We start from the raw sequence: 25,927 nt of genomic DNA, 5'->3' as shown, positions 1-25,927 counted from the left end.
CCTAAAGTTGGGCTTACCTTTCACGGCTGTGTTGAGGATTCTCCTCAAGAAAAATGTATGTAGCATGATTGATATCCATGGCGGTATACGCAGAATGGCGTTTGGTACAGCTCCCTGGGTAGGAATCCTGTCTACTAGATGAGTCAGAAAGCAAAAATTTCTATTGTTGAAGTTTCTATGTTATCGGCGCATGTGTAATGAAGCTTCTGCTCCTTTCGCGTTTCGATTTGCGATTTGGAGGGTCTTTAGCAAGAGCATGGTTGTTATGTTGACCCCTTTGTCCTCGATCAAGACACGACAAACCAACAATCATGTGAGTTCAATAACATAGTCTGCCGAACACACTGGCTCGGCTACTGTTGGATTTGAGTCGAACTGACAGACTGAAGAGGGTTGGAACAGCTGCGACTCGTTTGGCTCCCCGCCATTTGACGCTCAAGTTCAACCATGAAACGCCTGGCTATCGAATTATCGAATTCCATCAGAGTCCTCAAGAATGTTCCTTTCCTTTCTCATCATACGCTGCGGAGAAAAAAAAAGGACTGCTCTCACAAGAACATGGAATCACTGTTGTATCGCAGAAAGTAAATTGAGATTTGTACTGTACGGAGGGCAGTTCCGCGGCCACTCGTATTGGAGAAGCATGGACTAATCTCAAAAAATCGTGGCATGAATCATCGTTAATCGCAGAAAGTAAATCGATTTATACTGTCCGGAGGGCCCTCCTGGCCACTCATCTTGGAGAAGCATGGACTCATCTCGTAAAAACATTGATTGTCGATCGGAGAAAGTCAATCGAGATTTATACTGTCCAGAGGACCGTCCGTGGCACCCAATTCCTTTTCCCAATTCCAAAGGCGGAACGAAATGTCCGCCGCGAGAAGCACGAAGTCGAGAAAGTTTAACACCGCTGCCAGCCTCGCGGGTATAATTCTTTTGTTCTTGTCTTGTTTTATTTCTAGTTTATTTTTAAACGCGTCGAGGCGGCCTTTTAGAGAGAATGATGGCGGGCAGCGGATCGACATAAACTTACTTGCGTGACAGGTTTGACGGCGGAGCGTCCGGAAAGGGGGAAAGGCCTCCGATAGGCTTTTGAGTATCAGCTTCCAAGACATGACATGTCTTTAAAGCCTTGTTGACGGTGATATGGGATGCATTACATACATGCATGCCTTTCTGTTACGCAGCTACACCTTCCTTTCTTAGGAACCTTGTGTGTTGCGCGACTGGACGAATCATGTTGCTTCTGTGTCAAAGCACCCTCGTGGAGAGGTATGTTGAATACCGGATTGCTATGTTTCGGTGAGGTAACTTGGCTTTGAGCTAGTGGCTCAAGAGTTACGAGATAAAATGTTATGATATACATTCCTAGAAACAGCGAGACTATGCGAAGTTCTAGAATGGCCATGTCTCTGAAGAGGACATCTCCGTTGAGACTTGACGTATTCAGAGATGAACAGGCTTTATCTGCATGTCACTCTGAGACTTGATTTTCTTTAGGCAACATCGTCTCTGTCAACCGCAAGGGAGGTCAAGCGAGGACCCGATAATCTCAGGTTCACCACCATGCTCATTGGACTTGCGAGATTCCGATGTTTCAGATGAGAGATCTGGGTCCAGCATCCCGGGTTCCTAGCCACGCACCGGGAGCCTGGGAAAGTCCGTCATACCCCATATATCCTGCTCTTGATGATGTGATCAGAAGCGATCGGATCTCCGGAATCTCGTTCAGATACGGTACGATATACTCATCTACCATCTGGAAAATAAGCAACGCGGCGCTTCTCGTGTGTGTGTGTGTCCACCACGTGAGGCTACTCTTTTGTCTTCCATGACGTTCGCTCTACGCACAAGAAGGTGGAAGGGCGACGAAGTTCTTGCTTATTGGATGGCTGTCAGACTGAAAGAACAGGGTCGAAAGGGATGGGTGGTGGGAGGGAAGCACGCGACCACCATCTCTTCGTTCCATCTCCCTCCCACCTTTCTTTTACTGTGTTGTACCTCAACAAGCGGGATGAACTCCGACGACCTGAGCGGCCGACCTACTGATGGACATAAGAACACACTTGGTTGGCTCGTGGAATGCACGCAAAAAGCCACGCGCGATCAGCCACCACGTGAAAACCGCATCAGTATGTCCGTACCGAGGACCGAACCCGAAAGGCGAAAGGATGGCGGAGCGAAAGCTTCTTTTTGGCTTGGTTCAAGACGAAGAAAACGTTCAAGACGAAGAAAACGTGGCCTTTTGTGGAGGTGGAGGAATCTTTGTAAAGGAGAGCCACAAGTAGAGAGAAAGAGAGACAGAGAGAGATGATACGGAGGGAGAGTGTGTGTTGTTCAATGAAGCTGTCAAGCCACAAGTATGCCATCGAGCATGTCACCCTTGGATCTTTTTTTACGGGCTGCGGAGCCGAGCTGACTCTGCTGAAAGAACCTTAAGTACCCGCAGGGGCGAATAGTTGCCTGGTATTTGGAGTTTCTTGGGCTTTCTTTGACATTCTTTCCTCTTTGCGTTGGCATGACGCTCGGAGAGGATGACAGCCTCGTGAGCCAAACTCTACGATCTTCGTAAACATTCTTCAGATATAACTTTGATGTCGGGAATGAGAATCGGGAACTTGTGGCAAAATGAGGCTTGACGCTTTGTGCTTGTCAACTGGAATCACAAAGGAGTGGCTCTGTGGCTTTATGGGGATAGGCTTTATGGGATAAATACATTTGAGGTTGTAGAAGTTTCCACTCATACGAGACAACCAGTCAATCTCCCCGATGAGGCTATTCACAAAATCCCCGGCGGACCCCCACGCCATGTCAGTGGCCAGCAAGGGCTCCGCAAATGTTCGCGGCAGGCTCGGAGCCGACGCCGGGTGTTGGTACTGGCATGAGGTTGGAAGAAATGAAGTTGGGCGGAGCCCTTCTTTTTTTCTTTTTTTTTTCTTTTCTTTTTTTTTTAAAAAAAAAATAAAGGAAGAGGGTCAAGGTTCGACTTGGCCAAAAAAGCAAAGAGAAGGATCCGAGAAAGGGATCCTGTTTTCAGGGTCGGTTGTCTGATAAACTTCGACTCATCGGCGGTATGCCCGCGTAGACCTAGGTTCGTTTCAGATCGACATATTTGCCACTTTTCAGACTGGACCTTGAAGTGAGTAACTCTGCCCCCCTTAGAGCAAAACTACAGTTGATTGAGCAGGAATACCTACGTAGAATGATAGTTGGAAGCAGTATAGCAGCAAATGTTGTATGAGTCTATATGCAGATACAGTTTCGATGCTTACTCCCAGAGGCAAGCAAACTCGCTACACTTGCTTGAACGAAATACGTTTTCAATTGAGAAGGTTCAAGACGATAGGATGTGTAGTTACGACTCGGCAGGTAATTTCAGATTGGTTTGCTCGACGTTACCCCATGGGTGCCCTTTTTGAGGAAAACTTCACGTTCAATCAAGCTCGTGCGGAATCAGCTACATTGGAAGAAAACGCCGTGATTGATACGATGCCTTATTACCAGCTGTTTCCGGAGACAATCAAAGTGACAGTCCCCCGGTTCAGGAAGCGTATCTGTAAGCTTCACATCTTGTCGGTTCATTGCTTCACGGCTTCGCTTCATCGGCGGTGCGGTCATTGCAGCCACCGTCTCGCGTCTCGTATTCGGTTAATTATTCCTTGCAACCGCTCACCTAGTCAAAGCCCCAACAACAAGCCCGAGTTCATCCCCTCCTGTCAAAGCCTCGTGATGGTGTCATCCATGCACGGTTATCGGATGAAGTTTTTGAAGCTTCCCGGCCAGTGAATGTGATGACGACATGCATCAGTCCTACCGGCCGACGAGAATCGACAGGCCATTCCCAAAGAAGCAATCTGGCGTCAAGTAGCGGCTACTTTCAGCCAATGGCAGAGCATCCACACACGCAACCGGCAGAAACACTCGATCAAACGCGTGTCAGACGAGCTCCAGGTTGTTTCAGCATAGCTGAGTGTCGCGAGAGCGAGTTGCTGGCAGAAGCCGGTGGCAGCTCAGTGGCTTTTCTTGCCTCGAATTCTATTTTCTCCTCATTTGGCTTTGCGAGCCTCCTACTATCCTCAGTCCGCGTGACGTCAGTTGCGCCTTGGAGCGAAGCCGCGCTTTCCCAGCATACCGAGGACGAAACCTTGACGAGTACAGGTATATACACCAGCAAAAACAAGCTTCCCAGTGACACCGTAGATCAGCGCCATCATGCAAAACGTCATGCAAATAGCCTCTTTCCTGTGCCGAGCTGTCCGAGCAGCAGCACAACTGGAATCTCCAGTTCCCTCTCAACCTCTCTGTCCCGCGAAGCCAAAGAAACAGCTGAAAAGCACCCATCATACCTGCGGTACTAAAGAGAGGCCGTATGTGTTGACGCCCGTGTTTCACATGCAGAAGCTTGCTTACCTTACCTTACCTTACCTTGGCCCTGCTCGACGCTTTTGCTTCCTTTCGGCCCTAGTCCGCTTTCCCCACGTCACACTTGCCCGCAATCTCACCTTATAAGCTCGTCGCCGTGTGGTTGCTCGGTCGACACTCTTGCATCAACGCTTTTCCCGCTCCATCTCCTTGCATCTTCTGCTCTTGAGCTCTGTTGCGACGGCTTATTTTCATTTTTTTTTTTTTTAAATTTTTCCCCTGCTTGATAATAATCAGAGCATTTCGCCAACTTACAACATCATCGCCGGCAGAGGTTCTACTTCGCGCCAAGTGCCACTCTGGTAGTTTCGCTGTTTATTGTGATCTTTACCGATCGAGAAGCTTCTCGGCGCACGGACAAGACCCCGTCGATCGCGAACAGGGCACGCAACAGCGTAGAATCCGCTCTCGCCGTTTGGTCTAGGGATATCAATCCAGCAAAGCCGAGCCGCCACCCCGGGTCACAGCTCAAATTCAATCGAACCAAACCAGTATATCGAAGAGTAGAAGCACCTCACCGCCACAATGTCCAACCTCCTCAAGGTCGCCCTGCGCGGCATCGCGCTCGTTTGGACGCTGCTCATCACGGCACTCATTGGAAATGTCATCGCCTCCAACGTCAACGGCCACATGGTCACGGTCAACTTCACAATGTTCGTCGCCGCTCTCTCATGGGTTGCGCTCCTCTACGGCTTGCTCGCAATCTTCATCGAGAGCATCGCCGTGCCCTCGGCTCTCCTCATCCTCGATGGCTTGGCTACCTTGTTCACCTTCATCTGCGCCATCGTGCTGGCTGCTGAGCTGCGCGCGCCCAACTGCGGCAACATTCCTGGCCAGCACTTGCCAAGCGGCTGGATCGGCTTCGGTTCACCGGGCCACGACGAGACGAGGTGCCGCGAGATTCAGGCCAGCACTGCCTTCATGTGGTTTCTCTGGGCTTGCTTCATGTTGATCCTCTTTCTCACTTGGAGAGACGCCAGGAGCAGCGGCTTCACCGGCTCCATGCGAACCTCGCGGTCTTCGCGCTCTTCTCGACCTGCCATGTCCCAGGTTGGCGTCTAAATGCGCATACCAGGAGGCTTGGCTTGGGGTTTTCCTGAGCTCTCGCTCTTTTGCTGTGAGGGCATTACTGTTGTCGATCGACAGTAGCCTATCCCAGGTGGATTGCATCTAGCAGACAAATGAGCTAGGTTTCATGTGAAGACGACTTTGGGTACCGACAAGCAGGGATAGCTTTGTTACACGACAAGCCATGATGTCTGTCTAAAGCCGACAGGCAACGGAGCGCCCATGCTATATGAAGTTACGCCGTATTAATGGCACGTACATTTACGAGGGATGAGTTAGGGTTCTGGATTGACTGGATGAATTCCGTGCTTTCGCCATGGCTTGGCTGAAGGGGACAGATATACGGGAATGATAATTAATGTGGTAATTCGTCGATGAATGACAAAGTCATGTTTATGATATATACCTTGTTGCTATAACCCTCTTCCTCTCTGATGTCCATTTGAATTTGCTGCTTTGCGCGTGGTATTGGATGTAATGATTCCGGTCCAGACACTAGGTATTTGATCGCAAGGACCTCAACAGTAGGAATGTCCGAACAGTTGTTGCAGCAGCCAGAATTGACATGTGTATCGAGATGATGTTTTGTTGTCGAGTGCCGAATCGGGGCGAGTCTATGCATCGCCAACGCGTGCAGCCAGGCACTCTGTCCACAAACGCTCAACGAGTCTTGAACCGACTGATGGCTATAAAGTTGCCGCGACAGCACCCGCAGCGTTGAACGACTTCTTGTTCGTGACCTGCACGTCCACGTTGTGCACCCAATTCATGTACTTACCCCAGCCTACAGACAACCTGTCAGCAACCTGGCCACACAGAGGGGGTATGACGAAGACGATTTTGGGAAAAGGGAAAGAACCTACTCCAGTACGCGAATTTGCGGCCAAAGAGCTTCCCCATCCACGGCACGAGAATCATGGTGAGGAGGAGCTGGAGCTGCTCTAGACTGCGGTCCCATTCGGCCTGCGCTTCGGAGTCGGCCTCGGAGTAGAGATCGCTGGTGGAATCTGAGGGGAGAGAGTCAATGTCGTCCTTGTCGTCGGTGAGGGTGGAGGCGTGAAGGTCGACAAGCGACTCGTCGGAAGCCATTGCGACGGTGTTTCGATGGAGACGGTGCTGGGGGTTGATGACGACGGGACTTGGCTGGATGGCTTGACTCGGACGGAGTATGACGAGCCGGCGATGCGCGTGGTCGGCGTTGTCGGAGGCTTCAGGCCATGAAGGAGAAGAGGTCCTTGTCCCCGCGGCTGGGCGACGTGACTGAATGGCCTTGCCGTGGTCTCACAATCGCAGAGTGTCACGCAGGTGGAGCTTGTCCTCGCTTGTCAGTCTTGATGATGGGATCGTGAATGTAATGCCGAACAGTGGCCTGGGACTTGTCCCGCCTCGGGACAACGCAGCTGTTATCGCTATCGCCGCCAATCTTATCGCTGCTCAACAACCTGAACTTCTGAGGTACTGTACGGGCATGGATGCACTGTGGCTAGCATCACGTGATACCCCTCCTCGGGCCAGCTCAAGGCCTTCAGTGCCCAGCAGCTTCAATATCGGCCCAAACCAAGGCTCATGACATGACGTGCAGCTGACCCAAAACTCTCGACCTCTTCAAATTCCTGCTCGAACCTCCCTCTGCAGCTCCAAAAGCGAACCAGTGAGCCTCTGCAGGAAAGCACCATCTTGTGCAAGTGCGCGCATCGTTGGGCCGCGAAGCATCAGCCGTCGCCCGCTCGTATCATCAGCCGCCACAGCGAAGCAAAGAGACGCCGGGAGAGCCGCCCCGAGTGAGGGTCAAGGAAGGACACGCAACACGCAGAGAGTGACTCTTTTCTGAAGATCACCAGAACAGCACTGCAGTTGGAAGGCACCAGACAATTCGATCAATCGATCAATCAACCGCAACCATGGATAACGAAGTACAGGTGAGTCACCATCGCTTGCTACCTTAGTTCTGCGCTGCAGGACGCCTGCTGCTGGTACACGGAAACGGAGCTGCGTCTCCGTTCGTTACCGGCAGGCAAGCGTCCTGTCAATGTCTCTCCCCTTCCTGCACCGGCCGGCACCGCTTAGCCCTGGCGTCGCCACTTGAGCTGCTCTGCCGTCCATCATCCCCTCTCTCTCGTTTTGCCCCTCTCAAAAGTTCGACCGCCGCCCACAAACGGCCAGCATTGGCCACGCAAAAAAATAGCCCCGATCACAGCAAATTTACCCCACCAACCTCTTTTGGGGACAATTTGTTCATCCACCCATTCCCTTCTCCCCTTGTCATACTTCTGAGTCACAGCTTTTTGCCTTGTTGGACGGCTTCACAATCGAGAAGCATCTGATCTGATCTGTACTGTACCGCCGTTTGCCCCAGCCTATTCCTTTTCGAGCCTTTCCTTCTTTCATTTATCTCTCTCCTTTCTCTTCCACGCGTTGCAATTCCATTCCCGTCGCCAGAGATCAGCGAGAGAGAACGTCGTCACTAACTTTTCTTCTTCTTCCTTTCCCCACCACGCAGGACCAGCCTGAACGCAAGGCATCCCGAAAATCCGTTGCCTTCACCGACGAACAGCTGGTAGTCGAAACCGACGGCTCAGTAACCATCATGAGCGCCGCCGAGGAACCCAAGGAGACGGCCCAGTCACACACGCCTCGTACGCCGCCTCTGTCTGCCGCTCTCGAAGCCTTTGCTGTTGCTGATCCTTCATCTCAAGCCGCCGCCGACGAGGCTGCCCCTCCCGAAGATGGCGGTCTTGACCTGTCTCTGCTGAAAAAGAAGAAGAAGAAGAAGAAGGTCGAGGGCCTTGATGGCGATGCCGAGGCCGAGGATGGAGCAGCCCCCGCCGAAGACGGTGGTCTTGACCTGACCATGAAGAAGAAGAAGAAGAAGGTCAAGAAGGTCGAGGGTACTGAGGAGGACGAATTCACCGCCAAGCTGAAGCAGCTCGAGGTCAAGGACACCGAGGGTGCCGAGGAGGCTCAACAGGAAGAAGGCGACATGGAGACGGGCACCGGCGTCTGGGGCCACTCAGAGTCCAAGACCATCCCCTATACCCTCCTCCTCTCCCGCTTCTTCACCGTCCTTTCACAAAAGAATCCCGACCACTCGCTCAGCGGCACCAAGAGCTACAAGATTCCTCCGCCTCAATGCATGCGTGAAGGCAACAGGAAAACTGTCTTTGCCAACATTGCCGATATCTGCAAGCGAATGAAGCGAACCGAGGAGCACCTTACGGCCTACCTGTTTGCCGAATTGGGTACAAACGGCTCCGTTGACGGAAATAGGAGATTGGTCATCAAGGGTCGATTCCAGCAGAAGCAGATTGAGAACGTTGTCAGAAAATACATCAGTACGTCAACCCGTCAAGCACGTGGAAGGTGGAGGTGGAGGGCATCAGGCTGGCCATCTTGCGGCGCTCATATTGTGCTTTCAGCAATAAGGGCTGTCTCAAAGATGGCCCGGGCAAACCCTACCAGCCTTTCTTACTCCGACCACCATCTCTTGCTCTTCCACCATCCCATTCCGCATCTCCCCACCTAACACTGCTCATGAATGGCATACTAACTCGGTGTTTGCAGTTGAGTACGTCACTTGCAAGACCTGCAGGTCGCCCGATACCGAGTTGAACAAGGGTGAGAACCGTCTATACTTCATCACCTGCAACAACTGCGGTTCACGACGAAGTGTCACAGCCATTAAGACTGGTTTCTCTGCCCAGATCGGCAAGAGAAAGAAGATGCAGGGTTAAGCAAAACCTGCTTGTACGTATTCAAAGATCTAATGGGATGCTTGACTTGCAAAGCGATGTTTCTGCAATGGTAATGCCGCCTTATTGGATCACACTCGGACCACATCCCATTTGCAGCACATGTCCTCAGCATGGGGTCAAGCACACGAAAGCGAGATGGGCATCCAGTCACGGGAGAAGTGAAATAGCGATATGCCCAAGCTGCAAGGGCGAAGGAGCCGTTTTCTATATCGGGGGAAGGGCGTAGCAAGGTGCTCTTGGAGCCATGGAGAAGGAAAACAGCGGCCATAAATTGGTAGCCATCACGATAGGCCTAGTGCTGAAATGAATCGACGTCTGACGCAATTCTCTTTTTCTGGATAAATCGTGCCCTTGTTTGAACTCCGGGCCATATCATGATCTTGATCTGCCCGTTTCGTCGACGATTGACAAAATAATATGCATGTCACAAGTAATACCAGATGACAATTTCTGGTGAATGAGCAGTTTCGGTGGACTGCGTCAATACGTAGGGACGCTTGCATGAAAACAACTTTGTAATGTTAACCTCATGGATTCTCATGCCTTCTCAGCCTTGTTCAAGAGATCGTTTTCACAGAATATAGGTATAGGAAGCTGACCGCATGCTTCAAGATGCAAAGCACATGCAAACCCGCCATGTCAGTATTCCCAAAATCAGGGAGAACTACCTATAAGAAACAGACCGAAAAAGAAAAAAAATAAAACCAAAAGCATTCTGTGCCGTGATAGTAGCAGTTGATACTTTCTCGCTCTCGCTCTTGGGAGACAAGTCAAGGTACCTGTGTATAGTATGATAAAACCCCTTCCTCACTTTCTGTGATGTGGCAGTCTTCCTTTTTTTGCCTTGCAACCCGCTTTGCTCTCTGTTCCCCCCCCTCGTTCCTTGCTTGAGAATTTTTATAATACAGCATCGATGATGGAACATGATAAGTACCAAGAACGAATTTAGCCAAACGCCGCCCAATGACAAAAACCACTTGCCAAGATTCGTTTCTCTTTACGTGTTTTATTGTTTTTTCCCTTTCTTTCATTTGATGGTCCCTCTTCCCGCCTTTGTTCCCTCCCTTTTCGTCCCATACTCGGATCACTCCGAGTGGCCCTTGTATTCACTCTTTCTCTTAGAGGGCCTTGCCATTAGTGCTAGTAGCGGTGGTATTGCCGTCAATGAGGGGGGCGCCCAAAGTCATGGGTGCAATGGCATTCTGCGTTTCCTGCTTCTCCTTGTCGTGCTGGGCTTGCGCCGCTTCCAGCGCAGTGCGTAGCCATTCTGTGAGACGGTGCTTTTCAATGTGTTGGGTGAGGAGCTTGTCCTCGTGGTGCATGCAGTCGATGAGCTTTGTCCTCATGCTCGCGTCAAAGTCGCGGAAGCGACGATCAAGCTGCTCCGTAAAAGCACCAAGGGCTTCTCTCGGCGTCATAGGCCTAAAGTCGGTTTGGGCATCCTCTAATGAACACCGTTAGCTCTTGTCCTTCCTTGTTCCCTCGTACCGGGCCTCTCTGGGGTCAACTTACGGTGTCGAACGCAGTCCGAGAGCATGGCATACAGCTCAGTGCTTGCCAGTCTCTCCACAACTTCACGATCATCTTTCAGCTGCGTGTCGTTGATCTTGGCCCAATCATCTCGGATGAAGAGCCTCCTCCACACGAGCCGCTTCGCTTCCCGGAGCTCATCGCCGCTGCAACTGGACTCAGCCACCCTGAGCGCCAACCAGAACGGATGTTCCGTCATCACTCGGGATTCTGGGCTAATATCCGCGAGGGTCAACAAGTCAATGAGCGTCATGGGATCGAGAACCTCGTGCTTGAGCAGCCTCTCCATGCCATCTTCGAAAAGCTGGCGGAGGACCTTCTGGCGCTTGGGTATGTTTGCAGCATGGGCCTCCATGGCAAGGTTCAAAGCCGCGGCTTCGTCAACAGCATCGTAAGTGCTGGGGAGAATTTGAGCGTAGAGCTCATCCTGAACCTTGACCGTGACGAGCTCCTTGTCAACGTGCTTGATTTGCTGGTCAATGCGGACTTCTTCGGGGCTGGCTTTGTAGTCTGTCGGCTGCGACTTTGGCTGCGTCTTCTGCTCCAGCTCCGCCAGCAGGGCCAGTTTCCCAAGACTGAGCTCAATCTTCTTGTTCCACACTTGCTGCTCCTTTTCAAGGGCGAGGTGAATAAGCGTTTCTGCAGCATGGCCGACTTGCTTCTCTTGCTGAATGTCGTTGATCCACGATATCCGCGCCAGCTCAGGCCTGCTGCGAAGGAACCGTGTCTTGTAACCATATGTTTCAAGCTCGAAGGCCAACACCGCCTCAACGCCGTGTTTCTTGAGCAGGTACTCGTAAACAGGGAAGGCAAACTCTTGGCCATACCGGGTGAACTTGGACTTGAGCCGCTCCGCTTGCTCCCTCTTAACGATGGCCAGACTCTCCAGCTCCAAAGCGGTGAGTGCGGGCTCGCGGCCCACCATCTCAACCTCTTCCATGTGGTCGAGCAGAATGACTGCCAGGCCTTCCAGACAGCCGTGCTTTTCGGCAATGGCAGCCCCTTCGTCATATTTACCTGCCCGTGCAAGGCTGATGGGTCTCTCGTATCTTTCCTTGTGGTATTCCTTGGCAAATGTCTGGCCTATTGATTTCTGGTCTGGTGTCGTCTCGGCCCATCGAGAATATTCCAGGATTGAGGTGAGCATGCCGTCAATAGCCGCCGGAAGGTCTTTATATATCTTCTCAATGATGGCTGGGTCCGGCCTGTGCGCAGGCTTGGTGGTCTCCTCTGCATCTGTCTGAGTCCACTTCAGATACCACTGATCCGAGAGCTCGACTAGGCGCGCAATGTTGTTGGCAACATAGTGGCATCCCGTCCACGGCTCGGGGAGGCCTTCGTATCCATCCCGCAGGATGCCCAATCTCAGCTTCTCATCACCCAGCCCGTAGAAGGCAAGGTTGGTTCTGCGAAAGTCTAGAGCCCCCAGCAGGGCGCAGATGTTGATTTGAAGAGCTTCATAAATCATGTATGTCACCTTGGCGTCATCCAAAAGTTTGTCCTTGTACAAGATCTTGATGACTTCGTATGCCCATGCAACAAACAGCTCGAGGCGGAAGATGTCATTGAGGAACCAGTGGCGGATGCGATCGACTTCGCCTACTTCGGGGCTGGGCATATGCTTCTGGTCCTCGTGAATGAACTCAACAATGTATCCGATCAGGGTCTTCTTGAGATCTGCTGGGCGTGCTGCAACGAAGGCCTCTTGTCGTTTCCAGAGAAGCGTTGCGACGTGCATCTTTTCTGCATTGTGCAGCAGGGCCCAGCGAGTTGAACGGTCCAGATTGGCCCCCGTGGCCTTGAGATGCAGGATGAGCTTCTCCAAGGCATTCGATCGTGCAATGAGATTCTCCTCCAACGAGGCTGGCAAGGTCGCAATGTAGGCTGTGGTCGAACTCAGAATCTCGTTGCTGACTTCCAGCGCAGCCTGGGCAATCTCATCCCTTGAGAACTGGATCTCCTGGCGGGCACTGAACACCAGAGGGTTGTTCTTCTTGGTGCCAAAGAAGACGGCCTGCTCCAGTTTGTTTTTGGCAGACACTTGTGGAGGTTGGTCGCTGGCGAACTTGTCCACATCCGTGGTTGCAATGCGAATGACGCCGGCTCCACGGACCACCAGCACCACGGCTGGGTTTTTGCTCTTTGCTCGAGCTGCTCGGCTTTCCTCGGTGGTAGTCGACAGCGGCGGCATTTCTTCAAACCCAGATCCAATGACTTCATGGACATTATCCTCGCGAAAGTCAATGACATCTTCAAAGGAAGGAGACAAGGTGTGAGTGTCAGACTGAAGCTGAGCATCAGGAGACTCGGGTGACACTGCAATGGACGCTATTACCGCGGCACGATCAAATACCGCAAAGGCTACGAGCGCGGGGCGTGGCAGATAGAGTCGCGGCCTTACCGCCTGAATAGAGTCCGCCTGCGAGACTGGTGTAGTGTATGAAGTGATTGGTCGGATCATGCCGACTTGGAACTTCCTCTGAGTTAGGATGACTTCCACGAGGGCGTAGCGGGAGACGGTCCGACTGGTCAAGCTGACAAGCAGCAGGAGTTGCTGGACAGACGGATCATCGGTGGCAGTGGCGGCGCTAAGCTTGCTGAGGTCGAGGTATTTGTGCTCCAAGCCCCTCGGGACGTAGGTGAAGTCGAGGGCTTCGAAGGATTCGGCCGGAAGGTCGCGGCAGGAGGGGTCGACTTCCCAGAGCGCTGATATGATGGACTCTCGGGCGTCGAATTCGCCAAACGGTTCGTGATGGCCTCCGCGGTGAACCTTCCACGACTGCAGCTTGCCCTTGTTGGTCAGAGCCACAATGTTCTTTTCGCCAACTCTCGCAGACCTGTCAGCCCGAACAGCCGCAATGTCCCCCTTGAGGCTCAGGTGCGAAAAGGCAGAGCGAATGGTGCCAAATAGGCCGCCGGTGGTGCTTGACAAGCTGCTTCGCAGAAACTGGACAGAGATTGCCGGTCGTCCGTGGCTATCGCGTACGTTCATGTAGGCGAGACGTCCGCTGTTGAAAGTAAGAAGAAACCCCGCGGTCTCTGCATTGGTGATGGCCACCACTTTCTCGCCCGATGACATTCCAGAGATCATGTACTCAACGCCCGATCGGTCTTTCTTGATGAAGGCGAAGGTAGCGGCGCTGGAGATGGACTCCCAAAAGACAACCTTGCCGGTGGTGGCCATGACAACGACCAAGCCGGGCTCGGTCGATGAGGCGGAGGGAGAGACTAGGCATCCTACGGGGAGGGCGTCGTTGGGCTTCGAGGAGGACGGTAGAGTGAAGGTGAAGGTCTCGGGAGATTGCGAGGTCGAGTTGTAGGGCCAAACAACAGCATGGGTAGGCGTCAGCGTTAAGGCGTAGCCGAAGGATGAGAAGATGTCGGCGTGTTGGCTCCCTGCTCAAGTTAGTACGCGAAGCCCGCATGTGCGGAAAAAAAAACATATTCAGGTAAAGCGTACCAGACCAGTCGCTCCGGATTCTGTCGGGAAGCGCTGGTAGTTTGCTGACAGTATATGCATTGGTGCTTGTCTATAGTAGGAAAGAGATGCATCAGCATTGAACAATGGGAAAAGTTGATGAAAGTCGCCCCGATGCGACGAAGCGAGCTCTGAAGCTAGATGGAGCTTTGCAGCTTACCAGGAGAAGGCTTCCGTCACCCTTTTGAGCAGCACGGTCGCCGTGCTTGGGCTTCTTGGTCCGGACAATCAGCTCCTTGCGCAGAACGGTCTGCACCGGGGCCACATTCTCGATGGCGACGTCCTTCTTGGGGTCGGCGGGCGTTGCAGCCTTCTCGGGCCTGACCTCAGCCATCTCAGGCTGGGCGTCGGCGTTGGTCGACGTCTGCTCGCTCAAGGGCACGCGCTGCCTCTTTGGCTTCGGGGCCGCGACAAGCTGTTCCTGGCTCTTGGGGCGCAACCGCCGTCGGGAGCGAGTCGCCGTGGCCGGGCCGCCTTCGTTCGCGGATGGAGAGAACATGGTGGCTCGACGGCAAAGGCCTGGATATGACGAGGACTAGATTTTCGAGATCGCAGGGATCGCGCCGGGCGCGCGAGTCGCGATGGCAGCTGCTGACGGGCTCGAGAGGCGGCGACAGATGGATTCGATGATGGCAGGGGGCTCAGAAGGGCATGTCGAAATGCCGGGACGGAGGCAATGAAGATGCAAGATGGATCTCCAGCCACAGGGCAAGCAGATGTGGTGTGGTCTGGTTTGGTGCAGTGCGTGAGAGAAGCAAAACAGCGGCTTTGATTCATTGGTGCTGCTGGCGGTGGGCGAAAAAACAACTGGAAATACAGGTGGGCAGAATTCCCCGGCCCACGGAGGTGGTGTCCCAGACGGTACTTGCTCTCGCACTCGCTAGGGGTGGTGAAAGAAGTACTCTCAAGGTACCGCTGATCTGGCTCGCCGGAGCGTCTGACGCACCCACGCGGTACCTGAAGAGCAAGTACCCGAGCGCTGCACCAGAGAAGAGACGATACTTGGAAACAAAGTCCTCCGATCTCCAAAAGCAAAAGTCACATTGTCGTCAGGCGTCTAGGACAAAGAGAAAACGCTCGTAGCTGGTGAAACCGTGCGCATATACAAGGAGCAGCCTACAGTTTTTGCTGCGAGTAAGTGGTACTCTGTAACGGTCATTCGCACTGCATGAGGGCTTCTCGAATGCTGGATTCGGAGTCCAGGGCTGAATACCTTAAGCATTCATGGATAGCATGTATATGAGCGTGTTGATGATTCGCCAGCCAGGTGAGAAGAGAACTTTGTGTTGAAAAAATCACCGAGATAATGCTCCATAGTTGCGATACCATTGCTTTCCCTTTGATGATGCTTGCAAGATCTGCGGGAGACGGCGCAGTTTTTACAGTGGCACCAGCTCAGCTACACCATGGGGTTTTGGAAGGCGGCCAGTATGAAAACTTGAGAGATCTGGCACCAATCTCGTACAGCTTCATACAAACATCTGTCCAATTGTGCCCGGAGGCTCTCTACCTACCTTGGGTATATCAAGCTTATCATACCGTTTCTTGTCCTCTCGACTCAAAATTTGACTGTATCCTCCATATATCCCTTGCTCTAGTCAACCGCGGTCATATTACAACTCCGTATCAGGCACTCATCCACTGTATCAAAGCGACCAAGCAACCACGTTTCACAAGCCATGATATCCCAAATGGCCACATGCCAAGAGTAAAACAGATGAACCACATCGCCAGCATGAGGAGATTCTCCACGGCAGTCACCATCACCGACCCTCTGGTCAAATACCAGTCCCTAGTAGCCGCAGGCATCTACTCGCCCGATCCCGCCCAACACCGTCTGGCACGGCACCTACACAAGATCTACGTCCGTATAAAGGACTACTCTCCCCAAGCAGACTATCGTCAACGACTAGACCAAGTCGCCCGCCTCACCGAGCCTACGAAGAAGCCGCCGCAGGAAGAGACCAGCGAGGGCATCCTGGCACTGCGGAACCACTCAATATGGCGGAATCCCTTGTTCAAGCATCTGCTCAACACGCCCGAGGGCAGGGAGAGTCTTGCCCTGACCCGGGTTTTGACGAACCACCAGACGGCCATTGATATCGACTCCCCCAAGGGACTGTTTCTCTCGGGGGAGGTTGGCACGGGGAAGTCGATGCTCCTGGACTTGTTAGCCGAGGGCCTGCCCACGCAGAAGAAGAAGCGATGGCACTTCAACACGTTCATGCTCTACACGCTGTCGCAGCTCGAAAAGCATCGAAGGTCCAGTCCTCAGTCTCCCGACGCGGCCGCAGAGTACTCTCTCCTCTGGATGGCCAAGAAGCTCGTCGACGAGTCCCCCATCCTCTTCCTAGACGAGTTCCAGCTGCCGGACCGAGCGGCCAGCAAGATCCTCAGCAACTTGTTCGTCGCCTTCTTCCAGCTCGGCGGTGTTCTCGTGGCCTCGTCGAACCGCATGCCCGAGGAGCTGCAGAACGCCACGGGCATCGACTACGCGCCGACGTCGCGGGGTCTCATACGCAAGATCTTTGGGGGCGCGTCGCGCAATCGAGGAGAGCTCTTTGGCCAGACGAGCGACTTTGCGGCTTTTCTCGAGGTGCTCAAGGCGCGATGTGATTTCTGGCAGATGGAGGGAGCCCAGGATTGGCGGAGGAGAGAAGAAGAATCTAGTCCTCTTGCTTCTGAGAATCAAGCACAGGCAGATGCCCATGATGTCTCACATGTCGCTGCGCCAGTTGAGAGAAAGGAAGATAAGAGTGACAAGGCCCAGAAGAGGCCGCCCTACTATTATCTCTTTGACGAAGACGACGAATCCTTTGCGCAAAACGTGCAGAAGGTCGTGTTAGGATCCAACAGCCGGCCAGTCCCGTGGGAACCATCCAAACTCATCGTCTACGGCCGCCAAGTCGTCGCACCTCACCACCACAACGGCTTCGTCTTCTGGACCTTTGACAAGCTCGTCGAGTCCTTCGGGCCAGCAGACTATCTCACCATGGCATCGACATACCACACCTTCATCATCGACCGCGTCCCCGTACTGACAATCCTGGCCAAGAACGAGGCAAGGCGCTTCATCACCCTCCTCGACGCCATGTACGAAGCCCGCTGCAAGCTCGTCATCCGCGCCCAAAGTCCCCCCGACGACCTCTTCTTTCCAAAAACATTACAGCCCACGAATCGTCCCCCAGGGAAAGATGATGAAAACAGCGAAAATGCATTAAAAGACGACGCAACCTATTCAGAAACAGTGGCCGAGGTCTACCAAGACCAAATCGCCCCCTTCCGGCCCAACGTATCCTACTACGACACCAAATCCGCCACGTCCAAGTACGACCCGGATCAAGATTCAGACTTTGGCCTGCAGAAGCGGCCGGTGGACTTTGGCAACACGAGCGCCTTTACGGGCGAGGACGAGCGCTTCGCTTACAAGAGGGCCGCGTCGCGGCTGTGGGAGCTGTGCAGCGCGCGGTGGCACGCTAGGAAGGGGGATTGGTGGCAGCCGTTGGCGACGGAGGCGCGGCACTGGGAGGGGGGAGAGGCGTCGACGCCATACCGGGTGAAGCCACTGGAGAGGAAGCAGCTGGGTAGCGGTGAGGGAATGGGGGGGAGTGTGGAGGTGGATGAGGTGGCAGGGCTGTCGCGATGGAGAATCGAGCATCTGAAGAAGCAGAGCGAAGAGGGGAGATAGGCAAAGGCGACAGTTCAAAGACCATCGCTGCAGAGGAACGATAAACAGTTACAGTAGAATATTACAAGCCCGCTAGACAGGAAATCAATGCCAGGGCACCACCATATCAATCACGGATATCAAAAAAAAGGAAAAAAAAAAAAAGCAGCCAGCCCTCCTCCCTCCCAAAACGCCAATGCAAATGCCCGAAAGCGCCATGGTCCCTCTACATCCTCCCACTCAGCTCAACTTGTGACCCTCACAAAGCCGTGACGCCAGGCGTCCACGCCTCCCCTATCCTCTTCATCGCATCCCCAAACTTCTTGCTCGTGATCCTCTTCCCGCCCTTCCCCCCCAACGGCGCATGCTCGTCAGGATCGTAAAACGGATTCTGGAGGAGCCTCACGTACGCGCTCTGCATCGCCCTGAACACGGGCTTGAGCTCCGCGTCGCGCAGTCCCGCGCCCACGCTCCCCACGGCAGACCTCGCCGTCGCCGCCGCCGCAGACGAACCCGCCAAGCTCGAAGGACCGCCGCCAGAGGCCAAGGAAGAAGCCGACATCGCGGCCGCGGCACCCATGCCGCCGCCGCCAGCAGCCACAGAGCTCGTCGTCGGGCCGGCGGCGCCGCTGCCGCCCGCCTCGACGCGCCGCCCGCGCATGTCCACGATGCAGACCATGCGCACGCCCGTGTTGGTCTCGAAGCCGTACGCCGCGAGGCGGTCGTCGATGGCGTGCAGCAGGCCAAAGTCGCCCGAGGCGGTGCTGTTCTTGGAGCGGAGGTCGAAGACGTCGATGGTGGAGGAGAGGAGGAGGGAGAACTGGAGGGGGTTCCGGATCGGGGTGAAGGCGTTTGCTAGGGGGTCGTAGGACGGGAAGATGGAGATGTGTAGGGGGTTGTTCTGCGTTTTCGGTCAGCTTTGCTGTTTTTGCTTTGGAATTTTTTGGGTCTTTGGAGGATGGATAGGGTTGAGGTTGAGGGCTTACGTTGCGCCCGATGACGCCGAGGCAGGCGATTGAAGGTATTGCGGCGGACATTGTGCTGTTTTGCCTATGGTGGTTTGGGGGGGGTGTTGTTTGGAGGTTGAGGTTGAGGTGCAGGTGCAGGAGCTTAAGCTGCGGAAGTGGGTTGGGATGCACGTACAATTAGAGTGCCTCGTCCGTCATTGTGGGGGTAGCCGCAACAACACAACAGAGGCTTCACATGTCAATGCCAACACCCTCTTGGATAGCTGGTATAAAGTCAACAATTTTTCAGTACAGAGAGAGATATTATAGTAAACAGTACAGTATTTGAATAAATAACTTGTTGTCTTGATTACACTCGACATTCATCCCAACATACCCGTCACTGCTTCCACCGACATATCTTACATGCAATCTTACACGCTGATACTATACAGCCCATCCTCACGACTCGTCTATATATTGACATCATCTTCAACAATATCAACTCCCCTTCACTCATCTTCGTCATCTACTATGTTCGCCGTCTCTTCCAATCCCCGCAGCACCTCCTCCACGTCAAGCGGATCTGTAATCGCCCATACGCCGCCTCCCTTGACTAAATCTTTGCCTCTCATGCCGACCTCTTTTCCCACCAGGTTTCTTCCTACCTTGCCAGGCCCAATGCCTACCCATCGCCTGACTTTCTCTTCCTGGTCGAGATGCTTGATGGACGCCCACCACCGAACCGTCTCAAGGCACCCTCTGGCCAGCAAATCCTTCAGCTGCTCCTTGCTTTCAAACGGCCTGGCCGAGACATTGCTGATGCACGGCATCAGCCCCGGGAACGTAACCATGTCTTCCTTTTCCCGACCAGGCACACGGCTCTTCTTCGCTAGCAGATTCTTCATGACCGTCACCGCGGGCTTCATGATGGGACTGTGAAAGGGGCTATCACTGTGCAGCCGCACGGCGCGCGGATCGTGGCCCAAGAACTGGCGGACATGCGCTATCAGCGTCTTGATCCTCTCCATGTTGCCGCTCAGGACAATCTGGTTCTTGCTGTTGATGTTGGCAATCAACACCTGCTCGATCGGCGGCACGTCCTCGCTGCTCTCCGACTTGCTCCCGTCGCTCGAGTGCCCCACGAAGTCGCGTATCGCCTTGATCAGGGGCTGCATGTATTCCGGCTCCGTAATCACCGCCACCATTCCGTATTCGCCCCCATACTCCTGAATCGCCTTCTTCGTCGCCTCCGACATGGCGGCCGCGCGCCGCTGCACGAGGTAGTAGCTGTCCTCAAAGGCAATGTATCCCCCCGCGACCAGTGCCGTGAACTCGCCCAGCGAATGCCCCAGCGTGACGTCGAAATGGTCAGCGACTCGAAAGTTGAACTCGCGCTCGAGGATGCGCAGGATGAAGATGGACGTGGCCATGATGGCGGGCTGGGCCATGGTCGTCTGGGTCAGCACCTTGGACGGGCCGTTCTGGATCACGTCGGAGATCTTGAAGCCGGCGACGTGGTCAATCTCCTCGATGACGTGCGCAGCCGTCGCGGGAAACGCCTCGAGCCACGGCGACAGCATGCCGACCTTTTGCACTCCCTGGCCTGCTCGGCGCAAACGCGCAATCACGCATCATCAGTCACACAGGGTTCCCTTGCCCGACCTCGGCATTCGCACAGGCAGAAACAGCAGCTCACCCGGGAAGAAAATCGCCGTCCGCGGCCTCCCAGGCCGGCTCGAGCCCCATCGCACCGGGCAAGACGCAGCAGATGCTCCCGAGGCCGGCGCGCAGCATCGCAGAGCCCGTGTCAGCTCTGACGCATCTCGGCTGACCCTCGCGCCGCGCCGGCGCTGCAGAACAGGGCCCGCGAAGCGCTTCATGGCCTGGCGACGACCAATGCGGGAAGCCACAGAGATTCCGCCTTCTCTCAGCTCAATGTCGCGCTTTGCAGGGCCAGAATCGGCATGAGGGGAGGTGAGGATGGAATGCGACAGGTGGTGTAAGTGAAGACGAAGGAGAAGTTCACCCGAGGATGCAGAAGCAGTGACGCACTTGGACAAGAAGCACGTGGGGCACAAGCTACGACCACAAGTAAGCGGTTGCCGAGCTGTCACCGAGCCATTGGCTGTTTGGTCTACAAAAGAGAGCAATCAGACTCAGCATCTATAGCTCGACTTGACACATGGATGCTGCATTTCATTGTTCGGGCGAACAAGACTGTTGGGTTCAGAGGATCTGCTGCCAGTATCAATGGTGCTGTTGAATTATGACTGCCAGGGGGGTTTAGCCTCGAAGCTGCCTCGGTCTTGACTCGGGCATCTGGCTGGACGGCATCATTGGCTCAGCATAAAGAAATCAACAATGAGACGGCCAATGCAACGCCGTGTTCTAGCAGTCTATTAGCAACGAATCTCTACTCCTCCCTTGCTGACCGTCAGGTACTTGACGCCCTTGTACGGCTTCACGCCCTCGCTGAGCCCCCGGCTTTTCCTCGAGTCTAATACTATGCTCTCAATCTTCAGCCCGCTCGCCAGCCATCCCTTGACGGAGAAGCTCACGGCGGCCGAACTAGGCATCAGAATCTTGTTCTGCGCCGTCTTCTTGGGGTCCTGCTCATCATCCGCGCCCACCTTGTCCTTGCCTGACTTGGCGGCCGTCGTGCTTTGGTATGGCTCGTTGTATGAATAGTCGGTGCCAAACCCGAATCCCGTAGGATCAAACTCTTCCTCTTCGTCGTCAGCTAGAGATCCCACTACCGTACACCTCAATCCGAAATGAGACGTCGGGCCAGAAATCTCCTTTGCCGGGATGTGCCACTCGAGTCGCCCCTCGGCTCTGTTGAAGCTTGCATCCCCCCTGGACGGCCTGATATCAGACAAGTTCCTGACGTCTTCGGGCAGAGGAATGGTGACAATCAAATCATCTAGTAGCGGCGAGCTTGGGCTCCCGGGATGTGGTGACGATAGCCGTCCAGGAACGCCTGCGCGGCCCAATTGGCTGACCGCTGATGATGAATTCGGCGTGCCAAAGATCTTGTTGGTTTGCAGCCTGACCTCAAACTCGGATCCCACGGGCCCAAGCCCGGTTTTCATCTCAAGGTTGACCGGAAGCTTGAGATTGTTTGAGCTGACGCTCCCACTCTTCCCACTAGCGAATGGTAACAGATCAACCTCGTAGCCAGCCAGGATGAACCGCCCGTCGGGTGGTATGAAGCTCAATTCTCCAGGCCGCTCATTCCACCGTGCCAATCGAACGCATGGGTGAAAGACGGGCAGTTCCATGAAGCCGCCTATGTTATGCTTCCCCGAGGGACTGCCGAGCGTCACCAGGACATCCGGAACCCCCGACACCTTTGACGTGAACGCAATCGTTCCATTAGCGAATGCAGCCAGCGGCCTCCCTGAAGGAGCCAGCGTTACGGACAGGGTCTCGACAACGTCGGCGTAGAGCTCGTTTGAGGTGTGCCGTACGTTGGCTCGTCTCCAGGGCAGGGCTGGCGTGTTGGAGGCTATCAGCGACGGTGCGGCTGAGTTTGTGTTGAGCGGAGATTTCCTGCTCACAACGTTAGTCGACAGGAGACCATTACGCTATGCCATCACGTATCTGCTGGACACATACCCAGGCAAGTTGATGCTACCGAGCAGCTTGTCGACCCAGCCCTCCATCTCGACCACCTCTCGCAGAGCATTGGGCTCTGTCGTGCTGACCGTGCCCGCGTCGCACATCTCCGTCAGAAGCTGCGCAATGACATCGTAGTTGCTCTCGAGCTTGACAGCCAGCAAGGGCGCCCCCACAAAGTCTTCAAATGCATCGACGATCCGGTGCAGGAACTCGAGCACGAGGAGCGGTTCGATCTCGGTGGACGAAGTGGCCAGGAACAGCAGGTTGGAGTGCGTCAGGCTGAAGACGAGCGTCGGCGGGTTGGCGTTGGGCAGGTAGATCAGGCTCGGCCGCGGAAACGGATGCTCGAGATAGAGGGACAGAAGGTGGGAGGCCGAGAGCGGCCGCCCGGTGTAGGTGTGCGACAGGATGGGGTTTCTTGAGGCAAGTCAGCAGAGCTTCCAGAGGCCCTTTTCAGAGGGCGACGGGCTCACCTGTTGTCATCGTAGATGTGCAGCGCTTCAATAACGCCGTTCATCATGACAGCCCAGCGCCTTGCCCAGCCAAACGGTTTGCCAGAAGCTGCAGCGATTTGAGTCGCGCGACTACCAAGTACAAGTACTTTGTACAGCATGACGAAACTCGGGGCAGTCGAATGCGATGGCGCTGACTAACGAGCCTGAGCCAATCACCGCTTGTCGCTACTTGCGGCATCTTTGAAGCTCGAAATCCTCCCAGTCAGCCAGACTTTCTTGCATAGCTAGATGCTGAAAAGGTATCAAACTGTTCTAGACAAACAGCGGGCTTCTTCATCATGGCCGGCGACAAGATCCCGACCCTTCACTCGCTCGAGAAGCCGGAGCGGCTGCAGGACATTTTGCGCCAGGATCGCGGCGACGATTGCTTGCCTTGCAAAGTCATAGGTTGGTCCCTCTGATTCCTGACCTACCTAGCTTCAAGCTCTTCATGTGATGGAGAAGAAAATTGTACGGCTGGCTGACTGTTTCACAGGAAGTGGCGCATTCTTCGGCCTTGCAGCGTACAGCTACTTCTCGGGCATGTCGCAGCTGGAGAAGCAGAGGGCCGTCATTCTGCAGAGCAAGTCCATGTTCGGCATGAGGAGTCGCAAGTTTGGCATCGTCACGATTTCGGCCAGTCTCGCCTGGATGGGCCTCTGGAGGGCCTTTAAATGAGCCATTGCGAAGTGATGGACGATTTTCTTCGCAATTGTTAAGCCCGCGGCTTCTTTACAAAGCCAAGGCCATGCCGGATGCAACCCGTACGTGACCAGCGAAGGCATGATGAAGGCGGTTGGATGAAGCAATGAACGTGTGTATATTAGTGTACTATCTCTATTGTATATGACTGGGCAACAGCATGGGATACGGCGTTTATAGGCACGGGAAAAGCTGAACGCGGGACTCATGTTCTCTCCTCTTTCGACCAATGTCCCCTACCTTACCTTTGCTATTTCGAAGACGTTCTGCGGTAGACTTGCAGAGTTCAGTTGCTCATTGGGCGTGCTAGTAAGACTTGACATTGCAAGGGCAGCGTAGAATACACGATGAAAGTAAGCCGTAAGAGCTTCATCACAATCTTAATAATTCTCAGTCAAGTCTTATGTGTCTCGGAGCATCTCATGGCTCTCCTGCTTAATCGTGATATTGCTGCCATCCAGCAAGCAGCTCACCAGCCAAAAACGCAGGCCGGCAGCGCCAAACTTCGGCCCCACTTTCAACCTTTCATCACACTGAACTTTTTCATACAAAGCAAAAACAACATCACTCACTCACTCAAAAGACATATCAAACCGTCACCAAAGAACATCAATCCAGCGCCCAAGGCCGACATAATAGCATAGTCCACAAACAAGCGAGCAGTTTGAGTCTCAATTCGAGCCACGGACAAAATTCCGGCGCTCTCCTCCCGCCGTCCGATTCCTCACCCAGGAAGAGACCGCCATACTCACAAGCCATGCCCATCACAATCCTCAACCCTCAGCCCAGCACGCCGGCCCCTCGGCGGCCGCGCGCAGTGGACATTGACATGGACGTTGCCTCAGATTCAGACTCAGACTCGGAGATGGGCGGAGCGGCCGTCCAGGGCGACGTTCAGATGCAAGACGACGAAAGTGTCGACGAGGATGGGGATCTGGATGAGGAGGAGGCGGATGCGAGAGATCAGATTCTCACGCCGGGGACAGTCGTTACGTCGAATCCCCAATGGATGCGGTACTTGAGCCCCCGAACATCTTGCCTTTCATCTTCTTGTGCTATGACATCGTCATCACCACCACTCTCCTCTCTTACCATCTTCCTATCCTCCCTACCATACCAACCAAGCTCATCACCATCACCATCACATCAAACCCACACATAGCCATCTACACATCTCTTCACGTTATCTCATATATCCACAACCACATACTGACTTTTTCCCCTCCCAGCGGCCACGGAACATACGTCCCCCCCAGCACAACAAACATCACCTCCTCCCTCGCCGGCACCCTCACCCGCACCAACAAGCTCCTCTCCGTGCGGCCCCTGCGCGCCCGCTACAACCCCGAGATCGGCGACCTCGTCGTCGGCCGCATCGTCGAGGTCCAGGCCAAGCGGTGGCGCGTCGACGTCGCCGCCGCGCAGCTCGCCATCCTGCAAATCTCCGCCATCAACCTCCCCGGCGGCATCCTCCGCAAGCGCACCGAGACGGACGAGCTCCAGATCAGGAGCTTCTTCGCAGAGGGCGACCTGCTCGTCGCCGAGGTCCAGCAGCTGCACCAGGACGGCGCCGCCAGCCTGCACACGCGCAGCCTAAAGTACGGCAAGCTCCGGAACGGAGTGTTCGTCGCCGTGGGGGGCACGGGAGGCGGGGGAGGCGTCGTCCGCTCCAAGCGCCAGCTGTGGACCATGGAGACGGCAAACGGCGGCGGCAAGATTGACGTCCTGCTCGGCGTCAACGGATACATCTGGATCAGCAAGCACCTCGAGAGCGACGTCGCCGCCGAGGCCGCCGGCATCAACCGCATGGAGGAGAGCGTCAGCTCGCAGATCTACTCGAGCCAGAACAACCACATTGACGTGCCCACCATGCGCGAGATTGCGCGCTGCCGGAGCGTCATCCTCGCGCTGGTGGAGAACGGCATCAAGGTCGACGAGGACACCGTCACCAGGGGCTATCTCGAGGCTGTCGAGTTTGGCAGGGAGTCTGCGGAGGATGACATCTATCTTGGGGGCGAGAGGGGGCAGAGGCTTGCTGCAGCGTTATCCGGGCGGTGAAAGAAGGGGGGGGTGGGGGGAAGAGTAGAGGCGCTGTACAGGTCACTGGGGATTGGATTTCAGATTCGTCAAGAACCGTTTCTTCTCATCAATAGGTCCTTCGGCTAGACAGCACAAAGATTCCATTTGCAGGGCGAACCCCAAGGCATCCTATTACTTAATACATGAATGTGTGGCTCTACAAA

The 25,927-nt window shown here is 54.4% G+C and overlaps 8 protein-coding genes across 8 annotated transcripts; 5 read left to right on the top strand and 3 right to left on the bottom strand.

Annotated features, from left to right (window-relative positions):
- Window positions 1-4,947: 4,947 nt before the first annotated feature.
- Window positions 4,948-5,484, top strand: CCMA1212_005801 (Non-classical export protein 2; the record flags this gene model as incomplete). The annotated part of the gene is made up of 1 exon (XM_073703046.1): window positions 4,948-5,484. One exon carries the CDS (start codon window positions 4,948-4,950, stop codon window positions 5,482-5,484), a length of 537 nt encoding a protein of 178 aa, XP_073558247.1.
- Window positions 5,485-6,176: 692 nt separating this feature from the next.
- CCMA1212_005800 (uncharacterized protein) lies at window positions 6,177-6,768 on the bottom strand (the record flags this gene model as incomplete). The annotated part of the gene is made up of 2 exons (XM_073703045.1): window positions 6,177-6,274; window positions 6,354-6,768. Coding segments are annotated over 2 exons (513 nt in total), but the record flags the coding sequence as incomplete, so codon positions are not given.
- Window positions 6,769-7,391: 623 nt separating this feature from the next.
- Window positions 7,392-9,221, top strand: CCMA1212_005799 (putative eukaryotic translation initiation factor 2 subunit beta; the record flags this gene model as incomplete). Its single annotated transcript, XM_073703044.1, has 3 exons — window positions 7,392-7,409; window positions 7,991-8,822; window positions 9,052-9,221. The coding sequence occupies 3 exons, from the start codon at window positions 7,392-7,394 to the stop codon at window positions 9,219-9,221; spliced, it is 1,020 nt and encodes a 339-aa protein (XP_073558307.1).
- Window positions 9,222-10,360: 1,139 nt separating this feature from the next.
- CCMA1212_005798 (Nucleoporin NUP133) lies at window positions 10,361-14,749 on the bottom strand (the record flags this gene model as incomplete). Its single annotated transcript, XM_073703043.1, has 4 exons — window positions 10,361-10,686; window positions 10,755-14,168; window positions 14,233-14,302; window positions 14,411-14,749. The coding sequence occupies 4 exons, from the start codon at window positions 14,747-14,749 to the stop codon at window positions 10,361-10,363; spliced, it is 4,149 nt and encodes a 1,382-aa protein (XP_073558308.1).
- A 1,236-nt stretch (window positions 14,750-15,985) lies between these two features.
- CCMA1212_005797 (Lactation elevated protein 1) lies at window positions 15,986-17,938 on the top strand (the record flags this gene model as incomplete). The annotated part of the gene is made up of 1 exon (XM_073703042.1): window positions 15,986-17,938. The coding sequence occupies one exon, from the start codon at window positions 15,986-15,988 to the stop codon at window positions 17,936-17,938; it is 1,953 nt and encodes a 650-aa protein (XP_073558309.1).
- A 238-nt stretch (window positions 17,939-18,176) lies between these two features.
- Window positions 18,177-23,049, bottom strand: CCMA1212_005796 (AP-3 complex subunit mu-1; the record flags this gene model as incomplete). Its single annotated transcript, XM_073703041.1, has 7 exons — window positions 22,962-23,049; window positions 22,486-22,905; window positions 21,300-22,419; window positions 20,564-20,918; window positions 19,398-20,470; window positions 18,904-19,032; window positions 18,177-18,818 (listed from the first exon to the last, which is right to left on the bottom strand). The coding sequence occupies exons 1-7, from the start codon at window positions 23,006-23,008 to the stop codon at window positions 18,177-18,179; spliced, it is 3,786 nt and encodes a 1,261-aa protein (XP_073558310.1). The 5' UTR covers window positions 23,009-23,049.
- A 218-nt stretch (window positions 23,050-23,267) lies between these two features.
- CCMA1212_005795 (uncharacterized protein) lies at window positions 23,268-23,660 on the top strand (the record flags this gene model as incomplete). Its single annotated transcript, XM_073703040.1, has 2 exons — window positions 23,268-23,390; window positions 23,479-23,660. Exons 1-2 carry the CDS (start codon window positions 23,282-23,284, stop codon window positions 23,658-23,660), a joined length of 291 nt encoding a protein of 96 aa, XP_073558311.1. The 5' UTR covers window positions 23,268-23,281.
- Window positions 23,661-24,031: 371 nt separating this feature from the next.
- On the top strand, window positions 24,032-25,742 carry CCMA1212_005794 (Exosome complex component rrp4; the record flags this gene model as incomplete). The annotated part of the gene is made up of 3 exons (XM_073703039.1): window positions 24,032-24,037; window positions 24,268-24,698; window positions 24,914-25,742. The coding sequence occupies 3 exons, from the start codon at window positions 24,032-24,034 to the stop codon at window positions 25,740-25,742; spliced, it is 1,266 nt and encodes a 421-aa protein (XP_073558312.1).
- Window positions 25,743-25,927: the final 185 nt, after the last annotated feature.

This window comes from Trichoderma ghanense (assembly GCF_004382785.1).
Source record: "Trichoderma ghanense strain CCMA-1212 chromosome Unknown scaffold_6, whole genome shotgun sequence".
Taxonomy (NCBI): domain Eukaryota; kingdom Fungi; phylum Ascomycota; class Sordariomycetes; order Hypocreales; family Hypocreaceae; genus Trichoderma; species Trichoderma ghanense.
Note: the sequence above shows the minus strand (reverse complement) of the source record. Positions and strands in the feature narration are given on the sequence as shown.